General features: G+C 54.0%; 1 protein-coding gene across 3 annotated transcripts; it reads left to right on the top strand.

The window, feature by feature from the left end:
• The first annotated feature begins 382 nt into the window (after positions 1 to 382).
• MAP3K10 (mitogen-activated protein kinase kinase kinase 10) lies at positions 383 to 24,196 on the top strand. 3 transcript variants are annotated; one of them, XM_045380199.2, is made up of 10 exons: positions 383 to 1,661; positions 7,287 to 7,467; positions 13,161 to 13,309; positions 13,799 to 13,974; positions 14,578 to 14,824; positions 17,680 to 17,796; positions 21,418 to 21,589; positions 21,689 to 21,801; positions 22,129 to 22,827; positions 23,587 to 24,196. In XM_045380199.2, the coding sequence occupies exons 1-10, from the start codon at positions 980 to 982 to the stop codon at positions 23,907 to 23,909; spliced, it is 2,859 nt and encodes a 952-aa protein (XP_045236134.1). In that variant the 5' UTR covers positions 383 to 979; the 3' UTR covers positions 23,910 to 24,196. The 3 variants fall into 3 exon arrangements, with proteins under 3 accessions (XP_045236134.1, XP_073879611.1, XP_073879612.1); XM_074023510.1 differs by lacking the exon at positions 22,129 to 22,827 and having other exon boundaries at positions 566 to 1,661; XM_074023511.1 differs by lacking the exon at positions 7,287 to 7,467 and having other exon boundaries at positions 1,419 to 1,661.
• The last annotated feature ends 429 nt before the right edge of the window (positions 24,197 to 24,625 follow it).

Raw genomic sequence — 24,625 nt, forward strand, 5'->3', positions numbered from 1 at the left:
CCGAGGGACTGTCCTGCCTCAGGAACCGGGTCCAGGCTGCGTTCGCAGCTCTGGGCAGTCACCGTCATGCATGCAGCTCCTATTTTTCGCGTTGCTAATCCCGTCCGTTGCAATGCACCCTATCCTGGGCCGCGGCCCCAGCAGGGTCTGTGAGGAGCGCTTCCCCCAGCCCTGGGCACCCGCTACGCCGCGTCCGAAGGAGGGGCCGAGGCCGGGCTCATCTCCCCGGGAGGACTCCCTCGGCCCCGTGGGGTGTCATGTCCACTGAGGCCCCAGGCTGGCCGCGGGGCTCTGCGGGGGGGCGCTGAGGGCCGGGCCCCGAGGCCGCATGGCCGGAGACTACAACTCCCAGGCGGCACCGCGGCGGCGGCGCCCACACGTCACTCGGGCCCCGCCGGCTGCCCCGGGAAGCAGCACGGGCGGGGGCAGGGGCTGGGGCCGACCGGGAGGCCGGTGCCAAGGATGGGGGCCGCCCGACTGCCCCGCGCGTGAGGAGGCCGAGGGGCGCGCCACCCCGACCCGGGGCGGCCGCCCCAGGGGCCCCGCCACCCCCGCCCGGCCCGGCAGTCGTGGCCCGGGATGCGGAGCCGGGGGCCGCCGGTGGAGCTGCGCGGGGTGAGCGGCGCGGGGAACAGGGACTGCCTGCCGCCCTCGCCCTCGTCCCCCACCGGCGGACCCCGGTGGGCATTCGAGAGCCGCGCGGCCAGGCCCTCTTAGTCACCTGCCGTTTGGGAGGCACAGGTGAACCTGCCGCCCCACTCCCACCGCGCCCCGCCCGGACAGCCAAATCGGAAGGGTCGAGCCTGCCCTTTGAAAGGGGTTTTTTTCTTGCTCCTGCGGAGGGCGCCCCAGCCATGGCCCTCAGGAGCCCCCTAGACACCGCAGGGACTGCCCTCCATCCCAGCCGCCGGGGCCCGCCCTCTGCATCCCGCGGGCAGCCTGTGTGAAGCGGCCTCCCGCAGCCCCCGGCCCCTCCCCCATGGAGGAGGAGGAGGGGGTGGCGGCCAAGGAGTGGGGCACGACCCCCGCGGGGCCCGTCTGGACCGCGGTGTTCGACTACGAGGCGGCGGGCGACGAGGAGCTGACCCTGCGGAGGGGCGATCGCGTCCAGGTGCTTTCCCAAGACTGTGCGGTGTCCGGCGATGAGGGCTGGTGGACCGGGCAGCTCCCCAGCGGCCGCGTGGGCGTCTTCCCCAGCAACTACGTGGCTCCCGGCGCTCGTGCTGCACCCGCGGGCCTCCAGCTGCCCCAGGAGATCCCCTTCCACGAGCTGCAGCTAGAGGAGATCATCGGTGTGGGGGGCTTTGGCAAGGTCTATCGGGCTCTGTGGCGTGGCGAGGAGGTGGCCGTCAAGGCCGCCCGGCTGGACCCTGAGAAGGACCCGGCAGTGACAGCGGAGCAGGTGTGCCAGGAAGCCCGGCTCTTTGGAGCCCTGCAGCACCCCAACATCATTGCCCTTAGGGGCGCCTGCCTCAACCCCCCACACCTCTGCCTAGTGATGGAGTATGCCCGGGGTGGCGCACTGAGCAGGGTGCTGGCAGGTCGCCGGGTGCCACCTCACGTGCTGGTCAACTGGGCTGTGCAGGTGGCCCGGGGCATGAACTACCTACACAATGGTGCCCCTGTGCCCATCATCCACCGGGACCTCAAGTCCATCAACAGTAAGTGGTGTCCTCTCCCCAAAATTCCTTCCACAGAACCTCTGGAGGCCAGGCCTAGGTGGTGGGAAACAGGGTGAGGGACACCAGATGACACTGTGCCTGGAGCGAAAAGGGGCAGCAGTATGACACCTTCAGGATGAAGGTGAGGTAGGCCTTGCCGGCCTTAAGGGAGAAAAAGGAGGCTCAGAAAGGTTGAAGGACTTAACTGTCTCCCAGGCTGCAGAGTCACAATCCCTCAATAAACATGTATCCATGAACACCTGTGTTCCTGCGTGAACAGGACAGATGCAGTGCCTGCCTTCAAGGTGCTTGCCATCCAGCCATGCTGCCAGAGTCCACCAGGCAGAGACAAAAAGAGGCTACCCCATCTGGAGTCAGTGTCTCTCAACCCCAGCACTATTGGCACTTGAGGCCGGATCATTGTTGTAGAGGCTGTCCTGTGAATTGTGAGTTGCTTAGCGGCATCTTCAGCCTCTTCCAACTAGATGCCATTAGCATTCCCTGCCCCCTATCCCCAGCTATGACAACCAAAAATGTCTCCAGGCATTGCAAATGTCCCCTGGGGGGCAGAATCACCCCCCAGTTGGGAACCATTTCCTGGAGTCTTCATAGGCCCAGCTGGCCAAGGCAAACTGGAAAAGACGAGGGAGGAATTAAATGGATGTGGCTTATATAAAAGCTTCCAGGCGGCCTGACAGGTTCTCCAAAGTTGATTGGTTGGTTGAATAAATAATGGAGCCAGGTAGAAGGGAACGTTCTACCGGACTCATTTCTAGATCAAGGAGCTTCATGTGGCATCAGCAAGTATTAACTGAGCACCTATTAAGTAGGAGCCCACCTGGGACTAAGATAGCCATGGTTTCTGCCCTGAAGGTACTCACAGGTTAGCAATTTCATTCATTCATTCCACAGATATTTCCAGAGTGCTGTGTGCCAGACCCTGTCCCAGGGATACAGCAAGAAAAAAATCTTACATTCCTGGCTCTCCCATTCTTGCTCTGCCCCATCTCACTCCCTTTCATTTCTTCATTTATTTGTTAATTCTTCCATTTGTTAGTTACCAGACCAGATCATGTGCTAAGCAGAGGCATCAGCAGTGGAGGAAGCCAGCGTGTCCCCGGCCCTCACATCACTCACACTTAAGCCCTGAAATGTGAGGGTGCCCCCTTTGCTCTCAACACCCACATCTCATCTACTCCTGATTTCTGTCATCTTGAAATTTACTTTAATCCATCCCACTGTTTTTATGAATATATTGCTATTCCCTCACATATAGCAATTGTAAGCCCCTAGAATGGAGGGACTGCATCTTCCTTGCCTCCCAAGCCTGACATTTGTGTATCAACAGAGAGCTTGGCTGGGCGCAGTGGCTCACGCCTGTAATCCCAGCACCTTGGGATGCCGAGGTGGGTGCATCATCTGAGGTCAGGAGTTTGAGACCAGTCTGACCAATATGGTGAAACCCCATCTCTACTAAAAATACAAAAATTAGCTGGGTGTGGCGGCGTGCACCTGTAATCCCAGCTACTCAGAGGCTGAGACAGAAGAATCGCTTGAATCCAGGAGGTGGTGGTTGCAGTGAGCCGAGATCGCGCCATTGCACTCCAGCCTGGGTGACAGAGCAAGACTCCATCTCAAAAAAAAAAAAAAAAAAAAAACTAATACATGACCACGATGTGCCAGGGCTGGTGCCATGTCTGGGGAACTGATGCTTATGCCCCAGCACCTCTAAAATGTTGGGTAAATGGAGGCAGGGCCACCCAGCATGTTCCTGTGGATGGCTGGGGCTCCTCGGTCCTTCCTCGCCCCTGCTGATTGACAGCACGCCCCACACCCCCAGGTTTTTTGTAGCCAATGTTATCTGGCCAAAGAGTCAGCGGGCCTCTTATGGCCAGGGCTTCCTCCTGGGTGATGGTTCTGCTCTGCGCCAGACACAGAGGACACAGTGCCTCCGCAGCACTGCTTCCCCACTCATCCTACCCTAAGGAGCTCCTCACCTGCCGTCATTCATTCATTGGTTCGTTCCACCAGTAATTATTAAGCGCCTAGTCTGTACTAGGTACTGTCCTCAGCTCTGGGATTACAGAAGTGAACAAGGCAAGATTTCCCCCTCCCCCCATTATGGAATTTATATTCCGGTGAACAGGAAAAAATGATGAATAGATGGATACCAAAATTTCAGAGAGTATCAGGGGCTCTCGATGGATTAAGGCAAAGGCTGGAGCAGAGGGTTTCTTTACATTGGACGGTCAGGGAAGGCAACATTTGAGCAGAGACCTGAACAAAGGGGACCCAGCCTTCCAAAGATCTGGGGAAGGGGAACAGTGGGGCGTATATCCTGAAGTGGGAGTGAGTGTGGCTCATTGGAGAATAGCAAGACCAGAACAGCAGGCATTGAGGCAGAGATGGGAGGAAGTAGGATCAGAAAGGCAGGCAGGAGCCAGATCACATAGGACCTTGAGGGCCATGGCGAGGACTTGGGGTATTTTATTTGATGTAATGGAAGCCATTAGAGGATTTGAAGCAGGGAGTGACATGGTCACATACAGATTTTGAAGGGGGACTCACGTAGGCCCATCCTGGGAAATACAGAAATAAAGCATAAAACCATGAGATGTTCCCTCTGTCACAGGGTTTCGACACAAACAGGAGAGGTGGGGACTTAAGAAGGGAAAGCTTCTGCAGAGGTGGAGTCACAGGCTAGGAATTTACAGGGTGGGGGCGTGCTTCCAGGAGGGATGGCATTGAAGCTGGACTTTTTTTTTTTTTTTTTTTGAGACAGAGTCATCTCAGTCTATGATCCAGGCTGGAGTGCAGTAGCATGATCGCAGCTCACTGCACCTTCCACCTCCCGGGTTCAAGTGATTCTTCCACCTCAGCTTTCCAAGTAGCCAGGGCTACAGGCATGGCCACCACACCTGGCTAATTTTTGTATTTTTAATAGAGACAGGGGTCTCGCCATGTTGGCCAGGCTGGTCTCGAACTCCTGACCTCAGATGATCCACCTGCCTTGGCCTCCCAAAGTGCTGGGATTACAGGCATGAGCCACCGTGCCCAGTCTGAAGCTCGGCTTTAAAGGATGGGCAGGATTATCAATTGTGTGACCCTGGGTGATTTGCCAATCTCTGCCACCTTCAGTTCCTTCATCTGCCAAGTGGGCATGATAGTAGAACTACCTTAATTATTATGACTGGTAAGTAGCCAGGAATGGCAAAAGAAAAAGGTGGAGAAATTCAGAGCAATTATGGCAACATCACACACTGATAATAACAGCTAACACTTTTAAAGGCCCTATGGTTTCAGGCAATAAATTTTTACTGTAACGGTAGAAGGTAAATTCTGTTACCAGCCCCATTTAACAGAGAAGTCCCGTTGTAAAGATTAAACCGTACAAGGGTATGCAGCTAGGAAGAAGCAGAGCTGAGATTCAAACCCAGGCAGCACACTGTATATGTTGGGGCCTCTGTGTGATGGAAGGTAGCAAAATATCCCAGCAGTTAAATTGGGCTCTGATGACAAAAGTAATTCAAGCCTTTGTCCTGCCATCTTCTAACCATGTGATCTCTTGGCCAAGTGACTTCTGAGCCTCTGTTGGCTAGTCAAGAAAAATGGGTTGTGGCTGGGTGCAGTGGTTTACTCCTGTAATCCCAGCACTTTGGGAGGCCATGGCTGGAGGATTGCTTAAGCCCAGAAGTTTGAGGCTACAGCAAGCCATAATCGTACCACTGCACTCCAGTCTGAGTGACAGAAAAAGACCCTGTCTCTTTATTTTTTTTCATTGAGATGGAGTCTCGCTCTGTCATCCATGCTGGAGTGCGGTGGCGCGATCTTGGCTCACTGCAACCTCCACCTCCCAGGTTCAAGTGATCCTCTCACCAAAGCCTCCCAAGTAGCTGGGACTATAGGCACCTGCCACCATACCCAACTACTTTTTGTATTTTTAGTACAGTCAGGGTTTCACCATGTTGGCCAGGCTGGTCTCGGACTCCTGACCTCAAGTGATCCACCTGCCTTGGCCTCCCAAAGTGCTGGGATTACAGGTGTGAGCCGCTGCTCCTGGCCAACCCTGTCTCTTTAAAAAAAAAAAAAAAAAGAAGCGGGGGGTCGTTTGTGAGTCAATTCATATAGAGAGTTTAGCACAGTACAGACACTAGCCATGATCCTCATCACTGTTAGTGACAACCCTGGTAGAAAGTAAGCTGGAACCATCCAGTATGTTTAGGGAATACATCAGTCAGATTTTGTCACAATAATGCTGTGTAATAAGCTACCCCCAAAACTCGGCATCTTAAAACAACCATTGTTTATTACTGCTGGTGCATTTGCGGACCAGCTGGAGGGTAAACCGATGGAGGCTGGGCTCAGCTGGAGAGGCTTTGCTCCAAGTAGCTCTCATCTTCTTGGACAAGCAGGCTAGCTGAGGCATGTTGTCATGGTGATCAGACAAGTGCAAGAGGGCCCACAGACATGCGAGGCCTCGGCTTGGAATTGGCACCCTGTCATTCTTAGCCAAAGCAAGTCATACGGATACGGCTGAGCCAGAGTCAAGGTGCTCTCTGCCCGTTTTTTTTTTCTTTTTTTTTTTTTTTCCCGAGACAGAGTCTCACTCTGTCACCCAGGCTGGAGTGCAGTGGCGTGATCTTGGCTCACTGCAACCTCCACCTCCCAGGTTCAAGCGATTCTCATGCCTCAGCCTTCTGAGTAGCTGGGATTACAGGCGAGCACCATGAAGCCTGGCTAATTTTTGTATTTTTAGTAGAGAGGGGGTTTCACCATGTTGGCCGGGCTGGTCTCAAACTCCTGACCTCAAGTGATCCACCCACCTCGGCCTCCCAAAGTGCTGGGATTACAGGTGTGAGCCACCATGCCCAGCCATACTCTGCCTCTTTAGCAGAAAGAATGGCAAAGTCTCATGGCAAAGAGTGTGGACACGGGAAGGGGTAGAATTGGGACCCTGACTGCAGTGTGCCACAGGGGTGACGGACACAGTGGGGAAGCCACGTTCCTCCCTTCTGCCCACGGTTTGCAGTTCCTGCTTCCAGGATAACTGGGAACTCAAGGCCTGGATGACCAAGACCTTGGCTGTTGTTTCTTTTTTTTGAGACAAGGTCTCAATCTGTTGCCCAGGCTGGAGTGCAATGGCAAGACCATGGCTCACTGCAGCCTCAACCTCCCAGGCTCAAGTGATCCTCCCAACTCAGCCTCCCAAGTAGCTGGGACTATAGACATGCACCACCACAACCAGGTATTTTTAAAAATTTTTTGTAGAGATGGGGTCTTGCTATGTCGCACAGGCTGGTCTCGAACTCCTGGGCTCAAGTGACCTGCTTCAGCCTTGGCTGTTGGTTCTCAACCATTCATGGAGCTCCCCAAAGCCCAGGACAGAGTCAGGAGGGCGGAGGACGCAGGAGGAGCTCCCTACTCCCTCATGGGAGCCTGGGACAGGGATTAGACCTGGGTGGAGGGGCTCATGGATGTTCCAGGCCAGGAAAGGAGCTGCCACAGAGTGGGGCAGCGTGAGGCGGTGAGAGGAGAAAGATGTTTCTGACTGAGGCAGCGGGCCAGAACACTTGGGTCTGCAACACGGCAAGTCTGGGGTGACCCACCTTTCTTCCCACCCCACAGTCCTGATCCTGGAGGCCATCGAGAACCACAACCTCGCAGACACGGTGCTCAAGATCACAGACTTTGGCCTTGCCCGCGAGTGGCACAAGACCACCAAGATGAGCGCTGCGGGGACCTATGCCTGGATGGCTCCGGAGGTTATCCGTCTCTCCCTCTTCTCCAAAAGCAGTGATGTCTGGAGGTGCTGAAAGGCGCGGCTGGGATGGCCTCTGCGGAGTGAGGGAGGGAGGAAGGGGTGAGGGCAGAGTGGGAGGGAGGGTCTCCTGCTGAAGCCAGGATCTCAGTCTGACCAAGGGGCCTGCTGGCAAGGTCAGGCCACCACCAGACAAGTGCCGGTTACCTGTTCAGCTAGCACAAATGGCAACTAGGGGGCACATTGGATTAGAATAAAAAATTCATAAGATCTAGAGACAAGGCCGGGTGCAGTGGCTCACACCTGTCATCCCAGCACTTTGGGTGGCCGAGGTGGGTGGATCACTTGAGGTCAGGAGTTTGAGACCAGCCTGGCCAACATGCTGAAACCCCGTCTCTACTAAAAATACTAAAATTACCTGGGCATGGTGGCGGGTGCCTGTAGTCCCAACTACTCGGGAGGCTGAGGCAGGAGAATCACCTGAACCCAGGATGCGGAGGTTGCAGTGAGCTGAGATCGTGCCATTGCACTCCAGCCTGCGTGACAGATCGAGATTGTGTCTCCAAAAACAGAAAAAATTTAAAAAGGCATAAAGACAGCATGTAGATGCCAGCACTGAAAGCCCCTCAGACACGAGCCCATGCACTGTCCCATCTGTTAGACGGGAAAATGATGAATTCACTCATTCATTCATTGATCCACCTGCACCGGGTTCTAGGGATATAGCAGCAAAGAAAAATAGACGCAATCCCTGCCCTCAGGAATAGTAAGTAAATAAAGATACAAGAAACTTTTTTATAAAGCTGTTTTTAAGAAAATTATAATTTTTAAAGATAATTAAGTACACCAGAAAAAAGTGTTAGTACGAAGCACGAGGAGGCTGAGAGGAAGGCGCTTTGAGGGCTGGAAGACTACTTTTGGGAACGCTTCTCTGAGCAATCTGAGAAATGATACTTCATCTGAGTTCCGAGTGGCAAAAAGGAACCAGCCACGAGAAGTTTGGGGGAAGAAGCTGCCCAGTCAGGGGGAGCAGGTACCCGAAAGGAGGTGCTGAGGTGAGCGTGGTGTGTTCCGGAAACAGCAACAAGGCCCACGTGGCTGCCACTGTGCAGGCAAGGCAGAGAGAGGTAGGAAATGATGTAGGAGAGGAAGCTGGAAGGCCCTGTGGGTGAGGGAGTGGCCTTCAGGTTTTATGCTAATGAAGTAGGAGGCCATGAGGAGCCATGTCTGAATGGCGTGGTAGCTCACACCTATAATCCCAGTATTTTGGGAGGCCAAGGTGGGAGGATCGCTTGAGGCCAGGAATTTGAGACCAGCCAGGTCAACATAGTGAGACCCCATCTGTATGAAAAAGAAATTTTTAAATTAATTTATGTAAAAGGAAGTAAAGAAAAGCTCCTTTGGAGGTTGGGCATGGTGGCTCACACTGGTAATCCCAGCACTTTGGGAGGCCGAGGTGGGTGGATCACTTGACGCCAGGAGTTTGAGGCCAGCCTGGCCAACGTGGTGAAATCTCATCTCTACTAAAAATACAAAAATTCTGCCGGGCACAGTGGCTCACGTCTGTAATCCTGGCACTTTGGGAGGCCGAGGTGGGCGGTTCACTTGAGGCCAGGAGTTCAGGACTAGCCTGGCCAACATGGTGAAACCCCGTATCTACTAAAAATACAAAAATTAGCCAGGCGTGGTGGCAGGTGCCTGTAGTCCCAGCTACTCGGCAGGCTGAGGCAGGGAAATTGCCTGACTGCAGGAGGCAGAGGTTGAGATGGCACCACTGCACTCCAGCCTGGGCGACAGAGCAAGACTCCATCTAAAAAAAAAAAAAAACTAAAAGCTCCTTTGACTGTTAGGTAGAGACGGCCAATGATGGGACTGTTGCTGTCACCAGTGAGAGTTGATGGTGGCCGTGGAGACTTTCAACCCAGGACCTTTTGCTTGGTTGGAGCCAAACCTGGGTCTCCCCATTTACTGTTCCCGTCAATTCCCAGCTGAGGCTCCAGACTGTCCAAGCAGCAAATTAATGGGTATGGGACAGAGACCAGAAGTCTCCAGCTCAGCCTAGAGCAGAGCAGCTCTTTGGGAGAATTTCCAACTGGCTGTACATCAGGCATTCATTTGTGTTACCTTTTTTTTTCTCTCTTTTCTTTTTTTTTTGGAGGGGGACAGAGCCTCGCTCTGCCACCCAGGCTGGAGTGCAATGGCACAATCTCAGCTCACTGCAACCTCCTCCTGCTCCCAGATTCAAGTGATTCTCGTGTCTCAGCCTCCCAAGTAGCTGAGATTATAGGCATGCATCAGCCGATTTTTTATATTTTTAGTGGAGACAGGGTTTCACCATGTTGGCTAGGCTGGTCTTGAACTCCTGACCTCAGGTGATCTGCTCTCCTTGGCCTCCCAGAGTACTGGGATTACAGGCATGAGCTACCATGCCTGGCTGGTCAGGCTAAATCTTTCTGGCGTGGTCCTGTCCTGTACTTACCAGGATGCAGGATATCCACACCTCCCAGCCACAAACTTCAGTAACACTCCCAGTCATTATAACAATCAAAATACCCCCATAGGTTTCCAGGGACATGGGAAAGAGGGGAGGATCATGCTCCCCTCCAGTTATAAACCACTGTTTTTTCCCCCACCTTGTGTGGTCTCCATTCTCAAGTTTACTTCATGATCCAAAATGACTGCTTGAGCTCCAGCATTTTTTTTTTCCTTTTTTTTTTTTTTTTTTTGAGATGGAGTCTTGTTCTGTCGCCCAGGCCAGAGTGCAGTGGCGTGATCTCGGCTCACTGCAACCTCTGCCTCCTGGGTTCAAGCAGTTCTCCTGCCTCAGCCTCCCAAGTAGCTTGGACTACAGGCACGTGGCACCATGCCCGGCTAATTTTTGTTATTTTATTTTATTTTTTTTAGTAGAGATGGGTTTCACCATATTGGCCAGGATGGTCTTGATCTCTTGACCTCGTGATCTGCCCACCTGGGCCTCCTAAAGTGCTGGGTTTACAGGCATGAGCCACTGTGCCCGGCTTTTTTTTTTTTTTTTTCCAAACAGGGTCTTGCTCTATCACCCAGGATGGAGTACAGTGATGACATCACAAATCATTGTGGCCTCAACCTCCTGGGCTCAAGTGATCCTCCCACCTCAGCCTCTCTAGTAGCTGGGACTACAGGCATGCCACCATGCCAGGCTAACTTTTTGCAGAGATGAGGTCTCACTTTGTTTCCTAGGCTGGTCTTGATCTCTTGGGCTCAAGAGGTTCTCTTGCCTTGGCCTCCCAAAGTGTTGAGATTACAAGCATGAGCCACTGTGCCTAGCTCCAGACTCCAGCTTTTTTTTTTTTTAAGTTCTGGGATACATGTGCAGAACGTGCAGGGTTTGTTACATAGGTGTACGTGTGCCATGGCGGTTCGCTGCACCCATCAACCCATCATCTAGGTTTTAAGCCCCGTGTGCATTAGGTATTTGTCCTAATGCTCTCTCTCCCCTTCCCCCTACACCCCAGGGTCCAGCTTTTATGTCTACATTCCAACCATAGGAAGGGGAAAAGAGAAAAAGGGCACCCTTTCTTTTTTCTTTTTTTTTTTTTTTTTTGAGACTGAGTCTTGCTCTGTTGCCCAGGCTGGAGTGCAGTGGCACGATCTCAGCTCACTGCAAGCTCTGCCTCCCAGGTTCACACCATTCTCCTGCCTCAGCCTCCCAAGTAGCTGGGACTATAGGCGCCCACCACCATGCCCAGCTTTTTTTTTTTTTTTTTTTTTTTTTGAGACAGAGTCTCACTCTGTCACCAGGCTGGAGTGCAGTGGCGTGATCTCAGCTCACTGCAAGCTCCGCCCCCTGGGGTTCAAGCAATTCTCCTGCCTCAGCTTCCCGAGTAGCTGGGACTACAGGCATGCGCAACCACACCCAGCTAATTTTTGTATTTTTAGTAGAGACGGGGTTTTACCATGTTGGCCAGGATGGTCTCGATCTCCTGACCTTGTGATCCACCCGCCTCGGCCTCCCAAAGTGCTGGGATTACAGGCATTAGCCACCGCGCCCGGCCAGGCACCCCTTCTTTTTAAGGACACTTCCTGGAAGCTAGTTGCCTACTACACCCCCTCCTACATCCCATGCACCAGAACTGTGGTCATGTGGACATGCCTAGCTGCAAAAAAGAATGGAAAATGCATGCAGGCAGCATGTGGCCAGCTCAGTTCACCAGCACTGTCACTGAAGAATGGGAGGCCGTCAGCTGCATGGGGGCAGTGATTGTGTCTATCTCTTCCCAGTGTCTAGAATGGTGCTTGGCACACAGTAGGCACTTAATAAGTATACGTTGAATGGGCCGGGCGCAGTGGCTCATGCCTGTAATCCCAGCACTTTGGGAGGCTGAGGCGGGTGGATCACCTGAGGTCAGGAGTTGGAGACCAGCCTGGCCAACATGGTGAAACCCCGTCTCTACTAAAAATACAAAAATTAGCCGGGGTGGTGGTGCGCACCTGTAATCCCAGCTACTTGGGAGACTGAAGCACAAGAATCACTTGAACCTGAGAGGCGGCGGTTGCAGGGAGCCAAGATCATGCCACTGCACTCCAGCCTGGGCCACAGAGACTTTGTCTGAAAAAATATATATATGTGTTGAATGAATGCATGAGTGGATAGTGGGGGAGACCAGGGATCTACTCCAGAATAAACACCACACAGAATGGCCATCAGGATCTGGGAGGATGTCGAGTTTGCAGGGGAAGATAGCCTCGTAGGGACCACAGCACAGTGACGCACGCCCTGGTACCATGGAGCCACTGAGGGCACTGTCGTGGGCAGCAGGCAGACCTGAGTCCAGGTGTGGCTCCACCACTCACTAGCTGTGTGACCTCAGGCAAGCCCCTTACCTCTCTGAGCCTGCACTTGCTCATCAGATAAAGCAGGGGTCATACCAAATCCTTCTGCCTTACAGGGCTGTTGTGAGGATTACCAAGTGCCTAGCACAGTGCCTGGCCTGCAGTAAGCACTTTATAAATGTTAAATAATGTTAGCTGGTTTTTAGAGGTAAGTGCTGAGTGTTTTGGGGAAACATAGAGGAGGGGCCTAGCTTTGGAGGCTATGGAATCAAGGAAGGCTTCTTGGCGGAGGGGGGGGTGGGCAACCTGAGTTGAGACTTGAGGGACAAATAGTTACACAAGGGAAGAGTGTTCTCCACAAAGGGAACAGTATGTGTGAAGGCCAGAGGTTAGAAAGAACAGGGCCTGTTCAGTATTTAGTGTGGCTGCAAGATGAAGTTGGGGTTAGAATGGGCTGAGAGTGTTTGGAGGTGAGGCCGCAGGGGTCATCAAAGGCCAGGGCCGAGCAGGATGGATTTAGGCAGGGTGCAGTGGCTCATGCCTATAATCCCAGCACTTTGGGAAGCCGAGGCAGGAGGATCACTTGAGCCCAGGAGTTTGAGACCAGCCTGGGCAACATAGTGAGACCTCCATCTCTACAAAAATAAAAATGAGAAGGATGGATTTGCCCAGTAGGAACACGGGACCTGAAGATTTTCAGGTAGGGGAGAGGGAAGAGAGGCCGAGCCAAGGAGAGACATCAGAGAGCCAAGCGCACCCCATCTATTGGAGAACAAGGCCACAGAGGTCAAAGCAAGTTCTTGTGACCTCATTGGCTGGGAGTGGGTGTTGGGGTGAGGGCGGCCCTGCATGGGACCAAGGGCAGGGCTGGGTATAGGTGAGGATTGGGGTGGGCTGTGATATCACTCCTCCCTCTCCCCTGCCTGCAGCTTCGGGGTGCTACTGTGGGAGCTGCTGACTGGGGAGGTTCCCTACCGTGAGATCGACGCCTTGGCCGTGGCGTATGGCGTGGCTATGAATAAGCTGACGCTGCCCATTCCCTCCACGTGCCCCGAGCCCTTTGCCCGCCTCCTGGAGGGTGAGCCAGGGGCCCTGTGGCGAGGGTAGGCTCAGCTTGAAATGGCAGGGACCTGTGGGCCCAGACCTCGCCCCTTCACACCCATCCATACCAGTGGGCCTGGGAGTGAGGGAGAAGGGACTAGAACTCACTGGACTCTAAACAATCTCCCCATGGTTGGCTCCATTCCCCATGCCCCAATCCTTGTTCAGGCCAGGCCCAGAGCTCTCCAGGACCACCTGTTAGGACTCCTTGGCCCTGGGATTCCACTGTGATCCTGACTGCACCACCAGCTTCTCCTCGGGGTGCAGGTCCCGGGGTTTCTCTCCCAGCATTTCACTGAGTGGAATTGGCCAGGAGCTTGGCTTTGAATTCCTTCCCCTCAGCTCCATAGCAGCTGTTTGTCTGCAGTCCCCAGAAATTCTGCCTTCCTCTGAGCAGGCTGAGTTCCCAGAACGTGACCACTGACACCTCCACCCCCCACCACTGTCCTTCCTCCTCCCACCCCAGAATGCTGGGACCCAGACCCCCATGGGCGGCCAGATTTTGGCAGCATCTTGAAGCGGCTTGAAGTCATCGAACAGTCAGCCCTGTTCCAGATGCCACTGGAGTCCTTCCACTCGCTGCAGGAAGACTGGAAGTTGGAGATTCAGCACATGTTTGATGACCTTCGGACCAAGGAGAAGGTGAAGGCAGGGGGCAAGGTGGGAAAGATGGAGCAAGACCCCTGAGTTCTGATGCCTTGGGCTGCTCAGAGACCCCTCCCCTGAACCCCAGCCTTTGGGTCCATGCAGGGTTAAGGGAGCCTTTTTTGCATATTAAGAAAAGACAGCCTCCTGTTGGTGGATTAATAAGAAAAAGGCACCCTGTACTGAAGTACTTACAGGTGACACTGCATGATGTCTGGGTTTGGCTTTAAAATACTACAGCAGAAACGAAGAGAGGGCCAGAGGAGAGAAGGACGGGGATACGAGATTCGCAAAGCATAGGTAATTGTTGAAGTTGGGTGATGGGTACAGGGGGGTGCACTGTTCTTTGCTTTTGTGGATATCTGAAGTTTCCTAAATTGAAGAGTTAAGAAAGAAAAGCACCCCTTTCTTTGGGCTAACACAGTTCCCTGCCCTGGCACCCAGCTTGGATAGCAAAGCATGAGTCGGGTGGTGAACCCAATGTGCCCCACAGCAAGGTACCCTTGTGTGAGGCACCAACCAGACCCAGCAGCCCTGGGTCCCTCCCCAGGAAGCGGAACAGCTAAGCCCCTCCCCCCAGCCACCACCTCTCCTCCCCAGGAGCTTCGGAGCCGTGAGGAGGAGCTGCTGCGGGCGGCGCAGGAGCAGCGCTTCCAGGAGGAGCAGCTGCGGCGGCGGGAGCAGGAGCTGGCAGAACGCGAGATGGACATCGTGGAAAGGGAGCTGCACCTGCTCATGTGCCAACTGAGCCAGGAGAAGCCCCGGGTCCGCAAGCGCAAGGGCAACTTCAAGCGCAGCCGCCTGCTCAAGCTGCGGGAAGGCGGCAGCCACATCAGCCTGCCCTCCGGTACCCACCCGTGTCCCCAAAGCGCCCCCCAGAGGCTGCTGGGAGCAGCCCTGACCTAGGATTTATCTCTTCCTTTTCTTTTTCAACTTGTTTTTATTGCTAAATATATCACACATAGTCAGTGATCAAGCCCAGTGCAGTGGCGAGCACCTGTAGTCCCAGCCTACTCGGGAGGCCAAGGTGGGAGGATCACTTGAGGCCAGGAGTTTGAGACCAGCCTGGGCAACATAGACCCCATATTTACCAAAAAAAAAAAAAAGTTTTTTAATTAGCTGGGCATGTTGGCATGCAATTATAGTCCGAGCTACTGTGGAGGCTGAGGTGGGAGGATCACTTGAGTCCAGGAGTTCGAAGCTACACTGAGCTGTAATTGCACCACTGCACTTCAGTCTGGGCAGCAGAGCAAGACCCTATCTCTAAGGGAAAAAAAAAGAAAAAAAGAAAATGACCAAAAACCTGTACAGCTAAGTGAGTTACTCCAGTCACCCCCATGAAAGCAAAGAGAACCTCACAGCCATCCCAAGTGCTTTCCACCTGCCCCCTCCAAACACAACCTCACAGCACACTCTGAGAGGAACATCTGTCTTGATACTTAGGACAGTCACTTCTGAAATTTCTTTTCCATTTTAGCTCTCTTTAAAAATATCTTTTAATCTGGCCAGGAGCAGTGGCTCATGCCTGTAATCCCAGCACTTTGGGAGGCCAAAGTGGGTGGATCACTTGAGGCCAGGAGTTCTAGAGCAGCCTGGTCAACGTGGTGAAATCTCACCTCTACTAAAAATACAAAATTAGCTGGGCATGGTGGCGCAGGTGCCTCTAATACCAGTTATTTGGGAGGCTGAGGCACAAGCATCGCTGAACCCGGAAAGCAGAGGTTGCAGTGAGCTGAGATTGCGTCACTGCACTCCAGCCTGGGCGACAGAGCGAGACGCTGTCACGAAATATGTAATTAAGATATACATATATATGCTGATATTTGACCATTTTTGACCTACAAAAACAGAAGTTTACATGGATCAACCTAATAACTGGATCTCAAGACTTAATCAGATTCAGATTCAAGTTTGATTTTATTTTCCCCCACACTGCTTCCCAGGTAATGCATTCAGGAGGGAGGCACGTAGTGTCTGCTTGTCTCTCTCTGTGATGTTACAAGCCAGAAAGCAGTGCCTTAAGCAGCAGTGGACAGTGGAAATATAATGCAAGCCACATGATGCAAGCCATAAATTTAAATTTTCTAGTAAGCTACACATAAAAGCAAAAAGAATTAAGAGATGTCAATTTTAATATTTTTTATTAGGCCAGGTGTGGTGGCTCACACCTGTAATCCCAGCACTTTGGGAGGCTGAGGCGGGCAGATCACCTGAGGTCAGGAGTTTGAGACCAGCCTGACCAACATGGAGAAATCCCGTCTCTACTAAAACTACAAAATTAGCCGGGTGTGGTGGCACACGCCTGTAATCCCAGCTACTCAGGAGGCTGAGGAAGGAGAATCGCTTGAACGTGGGAGGCAGAGGTTGCAGTGAGCCGAGATCATGCCATTGCACTCCAGCCTAGGCAACAAGCGTGAAACTCCATCTCAAAAAATATATGTATTTTTTATTTAGCCCAATATATCCATGCAATCAATACAAAATAATTGTGAGATATTTTACCTTCTTTTTTCACACTACATTTTTGAAATCCAGATGTATTTTATGTTTATAGCACATCTAAATTTGGACAACATTTTCATTAAAAAATTTTCTTTCTGAGATGGAGTCTTGCTATACTACCCAGGGTGGTCTTGAACTCCCGGGCTTATGCAGCCCTCCCAAAGTGCTGGGATTACAGGTGTGAGCTACTGTACCGGACCTATCAAAAATATTTGATCTCTATTTAGATTTCATAAAAGTTAGAGTTGAAAAAGTACATACACATACCCAAGTTGTTCCAAACATGAGTTTCCAATAATCAAATGGAGTACCCGTTTTTAAAATTTAAACTTAAATTACTGTAATTACAATAAAATAAAGAGTTGACTGAGCATGGTGGCTCACACCTGTAATCCCAGCACTTTGGGAAGCGGATGCTGGAGGATTTTTTGAGGCCAAGAGTTCAAGACCAGCCTGGGCACCACAGTGAGAATTCATCTTTTATATAGATATACAGTTTAAAAATTAGATAAATAGCCGGGCGCGGTGGCTCACGCCTGTAATCCCAGCACTTTGGGAGGCCGAGGCGGGCGGATCACAAGGTCAGGAGATCGAGACCACGGTGAAACCCCGTCTCTACTAAAAATACAAAAAATTAGCCGGGCGCGGTTGTGGGCGCCTGTAGTCCCAGCTACTCGGGAGGCTGAGGCAGGAGAATGGCGTGAACCCGGGAGGCGGAGCTTGCAGTGAGCCGAGATCGCGCCACTGCACTCCAGCCTGGGCGACAGAGCGAGACTCCGTCTCAAAAAAAAAAAAAAAATTAGATAAATAAAGGTTAAACTCCAATTCCTCCATTGCACAAGCCACATTCCAAGTGCTCAGTTGCTGCACGTAGCTGCTGGCCGCCATATTGGACACTGAGGCCTAGGTCCTTGGTCCACTAGAGCTCTTGTGCTTGTGCTTATTAAACCACAGTTCCATTGCTGAGCCTCACCGCAACTTGCTGATTCAGGGAGGGCCCAAGAATTTGCATTGCCAAGAAATTTTCAGCTGACAGTGATGCTGCTGTTCTGGGGTCCACACTGTGAGAACCACTGCATTAAGAAATGAAACATGGCAGTGTTCCCATTCTAGAATTCCTTCTCTGCTTCTACAGAGGAAACTTCCCTTTGGTAATCCCTAGAACCATTTGCTTAGGAAAGCTTCTCTTTCTTTCTGCAGGCTTTGAGCATAAGATCACAGTCCAGGCCTCTCCAACCCTGGATAAGCGGAAAGGATCGGATGGGGCCAGCCCCCCTGCAAGCCCCAGCATCATTCCCCGGCTGAGGGCCATTCGCCGTGAGTATCTCCCAAGGCCCTGACCAGTCAGTCAGTCAGTGAACAAACATTTTTGCACACGATGTTTATACCTGGCACCAAGCCAGAGTTACAGCAAGAAAGAAGACAAGCCAAGGCCCTTTTCCTCATTCTTATCGTGGGAAACAGACAGTAAACAAATAAGTCTGTAAGCAGGATAATTTTTTTTTTCTTTATTTTTTTTTTTTGAGACAGAGTCTTGCTCTGTCTCCCAGGCTGGAGTGCAGTGGTGTAATCTCGGCTCACTGCAACCTCTGCCTCCTGGGTTCCAGCGATTCTCCTGCCTCAGCCTCCCGAGTAGCTATGGTTACAGTCGCACACGACCACACCTGCCTAATTTTTTGTGTTTTTAATAGAGATGGGGGTTTGAGCATGTTGGCCAGGCCAGTATCGAACTCTTAACCTCAAGTGATCCACTCACCTCAGCCTCGCAAAATGCTGGGATTACAGGCATGAGCCACCGCGCCCGGGCACAGGATAATTTCTAGTAGTTATAAATTATTTAAAGGAGCTCAGAGGAGACGTATTAGTCACAGTTCTTCAGAGAAACAGAATCAACAGCATATGTTTAGAAATATAGAAAGAGGGCTGGGCGCGGTGGCTCACGCCTGTAATCCCAGCACTTTGGGAGGCCGAGGCGGGCGGATCATGAGGTCAGGAGATCGAGACCATCCTGGCTAACACGGTGAAACCCCGTCTCTACTAAAAATACAAAAAATTAGCCGGGCGTGGTGGTGTGCGCCTGTAGTCCCAGCTACTGAGAGACTGAGGCAGGAGAATGGCGTGAACCTAGGAGGCGGGGCTTGCAGTGAGCCGAGATCGCACCACTGCACTCCAGCCTGGGCGACAAAGCGAGACTCCGTCTCAAAAAAAAAAAAAAAAAAAGAAATATAGAAAGAGATGTATTGGCTGGGCACGGTGACTCATACCTGTAATCCCAGCACTTTGGGAGGATGAAATGGGAGGACTGCTTGAGCCTAGGAGTTCGATGCCAGCCTGGGCAACAAAGCGAGACCCCATCTCTACTTAAAAACAAAAACAAAAGAAATAGATGTATTATGAGAGATTGGCCCATGCGATTATGGAGGCTGGGAAGTCCTGCAATCTGATGTAGTTCCAAATCAAGTCCAAAGACCTGGCCAAGCACCGTGGCTCACGCCTGTAATCCCAACACTTTGGGAGGCCGAGGCAGGCAGATCACCTGAGGTCAAGAGTTCAAGACCAGCCTGGCCAACATAGTGAAACCCAGTCTCTACTAAAAATGCAAAAATTAGCCAGGCATGGTGGCGCGTGCCTGTAATCCCAGCTACTCGGGAGACTGAGGCAGGAGAATCACTTGAACCTGGGAGGCAGAGGTTGCAGTGAGCCGAGATCATGCCACTGCACTCCAAACTGGGCAACACAGTGAGACTCAGTCTCAAAAAAAAAAAAAATTGTCCAAAGACCTGAGAACCTGAGTACCAATGTCTGATGTCTCAGGGCAGGAGAAGATGGATATCCACGCTCATGCAGAGAGCAAACTCACCCTTCCTCCGCCTCCCTAGACAAAAAGCTAACTCTCTTTTTGTTCTATCTGGACCCTCAGCAGATTGGACGGTGCCCACCCACATTGGTGAGGACGATCTCTCTTGACTCAGTCCACTGATTCAAATGCTAATCTTCCAGAAACACCCTCACAGAAATCATGCTTAACCAGCTACCTAGGCGTCCTTTAGCCCAGTCAAGTTGATGCATAAAATTACCCATCACAGAAGGGTTGCTATTTTACATCTGGAAGCCCCATGGGAGGAGGTGAGGTTTGAGCAGGAACCTTTGTTCTAAAGATTGAGACAGGCTGAGACCTCAGGGCACCATGCCCCAGGCGGAGGATTGAGACAGGCTGAGACCTCAGGGCACCATGCCCCTGGCGGAGGATTGAGACAGGCTGAGACCTCAGGGCACCATGCCCCTGGCGGAGGGAGCAGCAAAGGCAAAAGCTGGAGGTGGGAGCAGCGTGGGCTGCTTGTTAGCCCACTTGGCTGGAGCTGAGTGAATGGGAGGAGGACATAGGTTTTGTGGTCAGGGAGTTCTCAGGGCTCAGATCAGGCAGCGCCCTGAGGGCAGGATAAGAGTCTGGATTTTCTTTCCTTTTCTTTTAATTTTCATTTGACACCTTTGGTATGAATTTTTTTTGTTTTTAATTTTTATTTATAGTTCTGGGGTACATGTGCAGGATGTGCAGGTTTGTTACACAGGTAAACGTGTGCCGTGGTGATTTGCTGCACCTATCAACCCATCACCTAGGTAGTAAGCCCATGCATTAGCTATTTTTCCTAATATTGTCCCTCCTCCCACCCCACCCCCCGACAGGCCCCAGTGTCTGTTGTTCCCGTCCCTGTGTCCCTGTGATCTATTTGTTCAGCTCTCACTTATAAGTGAGAACATGCAGTGTTTGACTTTCTCTTCCTGCGTTGGTTTGCTGAGGGTAACGGCTTCCAGCTCCATCCATGTCCCTGCAAAGGACATGATCTCGTTCCTTTTTATGGCTGCATAGTATTCCATGGTGAGACAGGCTCTCGCTCTCTCTCCGAGGCTGGAGTGCAACGGCGCGATCTCAACTCAATGCAACCTCCGCCTCTGGGTTCAAACTATTCTCCCGCCTCAGCCTCCCAAGTAGCTGGGACTACAGGCCTGCACCACCACGCCCGGCTAATTTTTGTATTTTTAGTAGAGATGGGGTTTCACCATGTTGGCCAGGCTGGTCTCCAACTCCTGACCTCAAGTGATCCACCCGCCTTGGCCTCCCAAAGTGCTGGGATTCCAGGCGAGAGCCACCACACCTAGCCTGGTATGGATTTTCTTTTAACTGCCCTGGGGCAGCCCCCAGAGCCATGTGAGGAAGGCACTGAGGGAATCAAGTTGACCTTTTTCCCTCTGGCTGCTGTAAGAAATAAAGATGGAGAGAGCAGTGAGATGATGGAGGCCAGGCCAGGGTGGGGGACTTGGAAGGGACAGATGTCCACAGTCGGGGTTATATGGCAGAGACACAGTCATCGGAGCTTCCTGATGGACTGAAGGGTGAAAGGCTAACTCCCGAGTTCCAGCCCCTCATTCCCCCCAGCACTGTCCCCACCCACAGACCCCCTGCCCTCTGTCTGGGCACCTGCTTTGTACCAGGCCCAGGAGGTCAGTCCTGCAGGGGACACAGAGACAAATACCCATACCATGGCAGCAAACTGGCACCAGATAGGTCCAGAGCATCGCAGGGACAGAGATGAAGGCAGCTGACCCCCAGGGAACTAACTACCCAGAGCTAGAGACCAGAAGCGCAGGCAGCCGGCCGGAATGAATGGTGAAGGGTTAGGCTGTGAAGAGCAGGGGAGGCTGGAGGAGTTGGCAGGGAACCGCTCATGGCCTTCAGTGCCAGGCAGAGGAGCTGGAACTTTGTCCTGACAGCAGTAGGGAGCTACGGAGAAATTTATAGCAGGGAGGGTCACGACTGGAGTTCAAAAGAGCCCTTGGACTCCCAGGCGGAGGGTGGGGCTGAGCCGGGGGCTCTGGAGGCTGGGAGTCCAGTGGGGACAGACCCTCCACCCAGTAACCAAGTGGCTTCTCTGGACCTAGTGACTCCTGTGGACTGTGGTGGCAGCAGCAGTGGCAGCAGCAGTGGAGGAAGTGGGACATGGAGCCGCGGTGGGCCCCCAAAGAAGGAAGAACTGGTCGGGGGCAAGAAGAAGGGCCGAACGTGGGGGCCCAGCTCCACCCTGCAGAAGGAGCGGGTGGGAGGAGAGGAGAGGTGAGGTGTGGCGTGGCGGTGCCCACCCTGTGCCCAAGCCCCAGCTCCCAGGCTCCAGGCCACAGGACTGAGGTCTCCGACTCTCCCTGGGCCCCACAGGCTGAAGGGGCTGGGGGAAGGAAGCAAACAGTGGTCATCGAGTGCCCCCAACCTGGGCAAGTCCCCCAAACACACACCCATCGCCCCTGGCTTCGCCAGCCTCAATGAGATGGGTAAGAGCCTGGGTGCTTGTAAGGGGGTGGGGGTTCCCTGGCCAAAGGGGTGAGCCTCCTGGGGCTGAGGGAAGAAACCAGATTTCACTGGGCCAGTGGGTGGGAGGCCTCCCTGGAAAGGGAGATGGTAGCCCCTGGGGCGTGCGGGGTCATTTCCAGGGGCAGGGACCACCCTTCTCTGAGGCTTCTCAGGGAGACAGATTCAAGAACGTGCTCGTGGGCCTTGGTCTTGCTGTTGGAGGGGTCATCGGGGGTCGTCCCTTGCCACAAGTCCCCGTGGGGCCCTGGTCAGCCCTGCAGCCCAGTGATGGCCCTCTCCGGTTGCAGAGGAGTTCGCGGAGGCGGAGGACGGAGGCAGCAGCGTGCCCCCTTCCCCCTACTCGACCCCGTCCTACCTCTCGGTGCCACTGCCCGCCGAGCCCTCCCCGGGGGCGCGGGCGCCGTGGGAGCCGACGCCGACCGCGCCCCCCGCCCGGTGGGGACACGGTGCCCGGCGGCGCTGCGACCTGGCGCTGCTAGGCTGTGCCACGCTGCTGGGGGCTGTGGGCCTGGGCGCCGACGTGGCCGAGGCACGCGCGGCTGACGGCGAGGAGCAGCGGCGCTGGCTCGACGGCCTCTTCTTTCCCCGCGCCGGCCGCTTCCCGCGGGGCCTCAGCCCTCCCGCGCGTCCCCACGGCCGCCGCGACGACGTGGGCCCCGGCCTGGGCCTGGCGCCCTCGGCCACCCTCGTGTCGCTGTCGTCCGTGTCTGACTGCAACTCCACGCGTTCACTACTGCGCTCTGACAGCGATGAGGCCGCGCCGGCCGCGCCCTCCCCACCACCCTCCCCGCCCGCGCCCACACCCTCGCCCAGCGCCAACCCCCTGGTGGACCTGGAGCTGGAGAGCTTCAAGAAGGACCCCCGCCAGTCGCTCACGCCCACCCACGTCACGGCTGCATGCGCCGTGAGTCGCGGGCACCGGCGGACGCCATCGGACGGGGCGCTGGGGCAGCGGGGGCCTCCCGAGCCCGCGGGCCACGGCCCTGGTGAGTGAGGTGCCCCGCACCCAGGCCGCAGAAAAGCCCTTCTTTCCTCCTCTGCCACCGCCGCAAGTCCAGCCCAGCCACGACCCCTCAGGCAGCCAGTCCTCCTGCTGCTTGTGGAAGGAGGGTCTGTGTCCCTTTACCCCTCACTCCTGGAGGCATTGGGGATCTCCAGGGGACTGAGACACAGGTGGCAAACTGATGCCTACAAGGCCAGACAGGTGCCTTTAGCAGTGGTGACCAGCATGGCTATTGCCAATTCTTACACAGCCTAGACACTGTTCTCCTCCATCTGTTAACTGGGTGGGAGATGCGGCCATGGCAGTGTTATTAAGTAGCCACATCAGGCACTGTGCTGCTTGTTGTAAGTTATTATTTTATTTGCTCCTCACCCGTGCAGTGAGGCTCCATTTTTATCCCCCTTCAGAGATAAGCCATGCCTGAGGTCTGTGCGAGAGCTTAGCCCAATGCAAGAGAGTCGGGAAGACCAGGGCTTTGGCCCCAGCGGCTGCTGCTAAGCAGTAGCTCCAGAAGGTTGAGGAACATGCCAGGGTCCACCCAGAGGAGCAAGCAGCTGGGAGTGGTCCCAGCCTAGGTCAAGGTCCCAGGACTGCCACAGTGCAGATGGAAATTGGATGCAGCAAGATCCATGGATTTCTCGAGAGAAACCAGAACTCATGCTTTTCATGTAAAAGCTCTGGGCTTTTCTTAATGCCACCCTCTGCCCCACCCCACTCACCTCCTCTGAACCTCTTTTACCAGGCCCTCGTGACCTTCTGGACTTCCCCCGCCTGCCCGACCCCCAGGCCCTGTTTCCAGCCCGCCGCCGGCCCCCCGATTTCCCAGGCCGCCCCACCACCCTGACCTTTGCCCCGAGACCTCGGCCGGCTGCCAGTCGCCCCCGCTTGGACCCCTGGAAACTGGTCTCCTTCGGCCAGACACTCACCATCTCGCCTCCCAGCAGGCCAGACACTCCGGAGAGCCCTGGGCCCCCCAGCATGCAGCCTACGCTGCTGGACATGGACATGGAGGGGCAGAACCAGGACAGCACAGTGCCCCTCTGTGGGGCCCACGGCTCCCACTAAGGCCTGCCCACCACCGCCCGCCTGGGCAGCCATGAATGTAGCGCCCCAGGCCCCGCCCCAGCCCGCCATGCCACAAGGCGGGGGAGGCCCTGGGCAGGATGTTCACTCTATTTATTGGGGAAGGAGGGAGGGGGGAACACTTAACTTATTCCTTTGTACTCCAGGGGGTGGAGCCCTGTGCCCGCCCTGCACTGGGGAGAGGGTGGGCAGGGATACTCAGGGACAGGGCATCATGGGGGATTTGGCACAAAATGGAGCATTAAAGGTAACCCCTGCCCCCTACCGTACTTGACTGTGTCCTTTTTCCTTTTTTTTGGGGGGGGGTACAGAGTCTTGCTCTGCCACCCAGGCTGGAGTGTAGTGGCACCATCTCGGCTCACTGCAACCTCCGCCTCCTGGGTTCAAGTGATTCTTCTGCCTCAGCCTCATGAGTAGCTGCGACTACAGTCTCCCGCCACCACGCCTGGCTAATTTTTGTATTTTTGGTAGAGACAGGGTTTCACCATGTTGACCAGGCTGCTCCCAAACTCCTGACCTCAAGTGATCCTCAGCCTCCCGAAGTGCTGGGATTACAGGCATGAGCCACTGCGCCTGGCCTAGACTGTGTTTCTTTCCCTGGCCCAGGCCCTGATGCTGGGTCATCCTAGCGGAACATTCCCCTCCCCCCCACCCAACCCCACACACCCTCCTGGGCTTCTCTGGGTTTCTAAGGTCCA

Source organism: Macaca fascicularis, chromosome 19 (genome assembly GCF_037993035.2).
Source record: "Macaca fascicularis isolate 582-1 chromosome 19, T2T-MFA8v1.1".
NCBI classification, from domain to species: domain Eukaryota; kingdom Metazoa; phylum Chordata; class Mammalia; order Primates; family Cercopithecidae; genus Macaca; species Macaca fascicularis.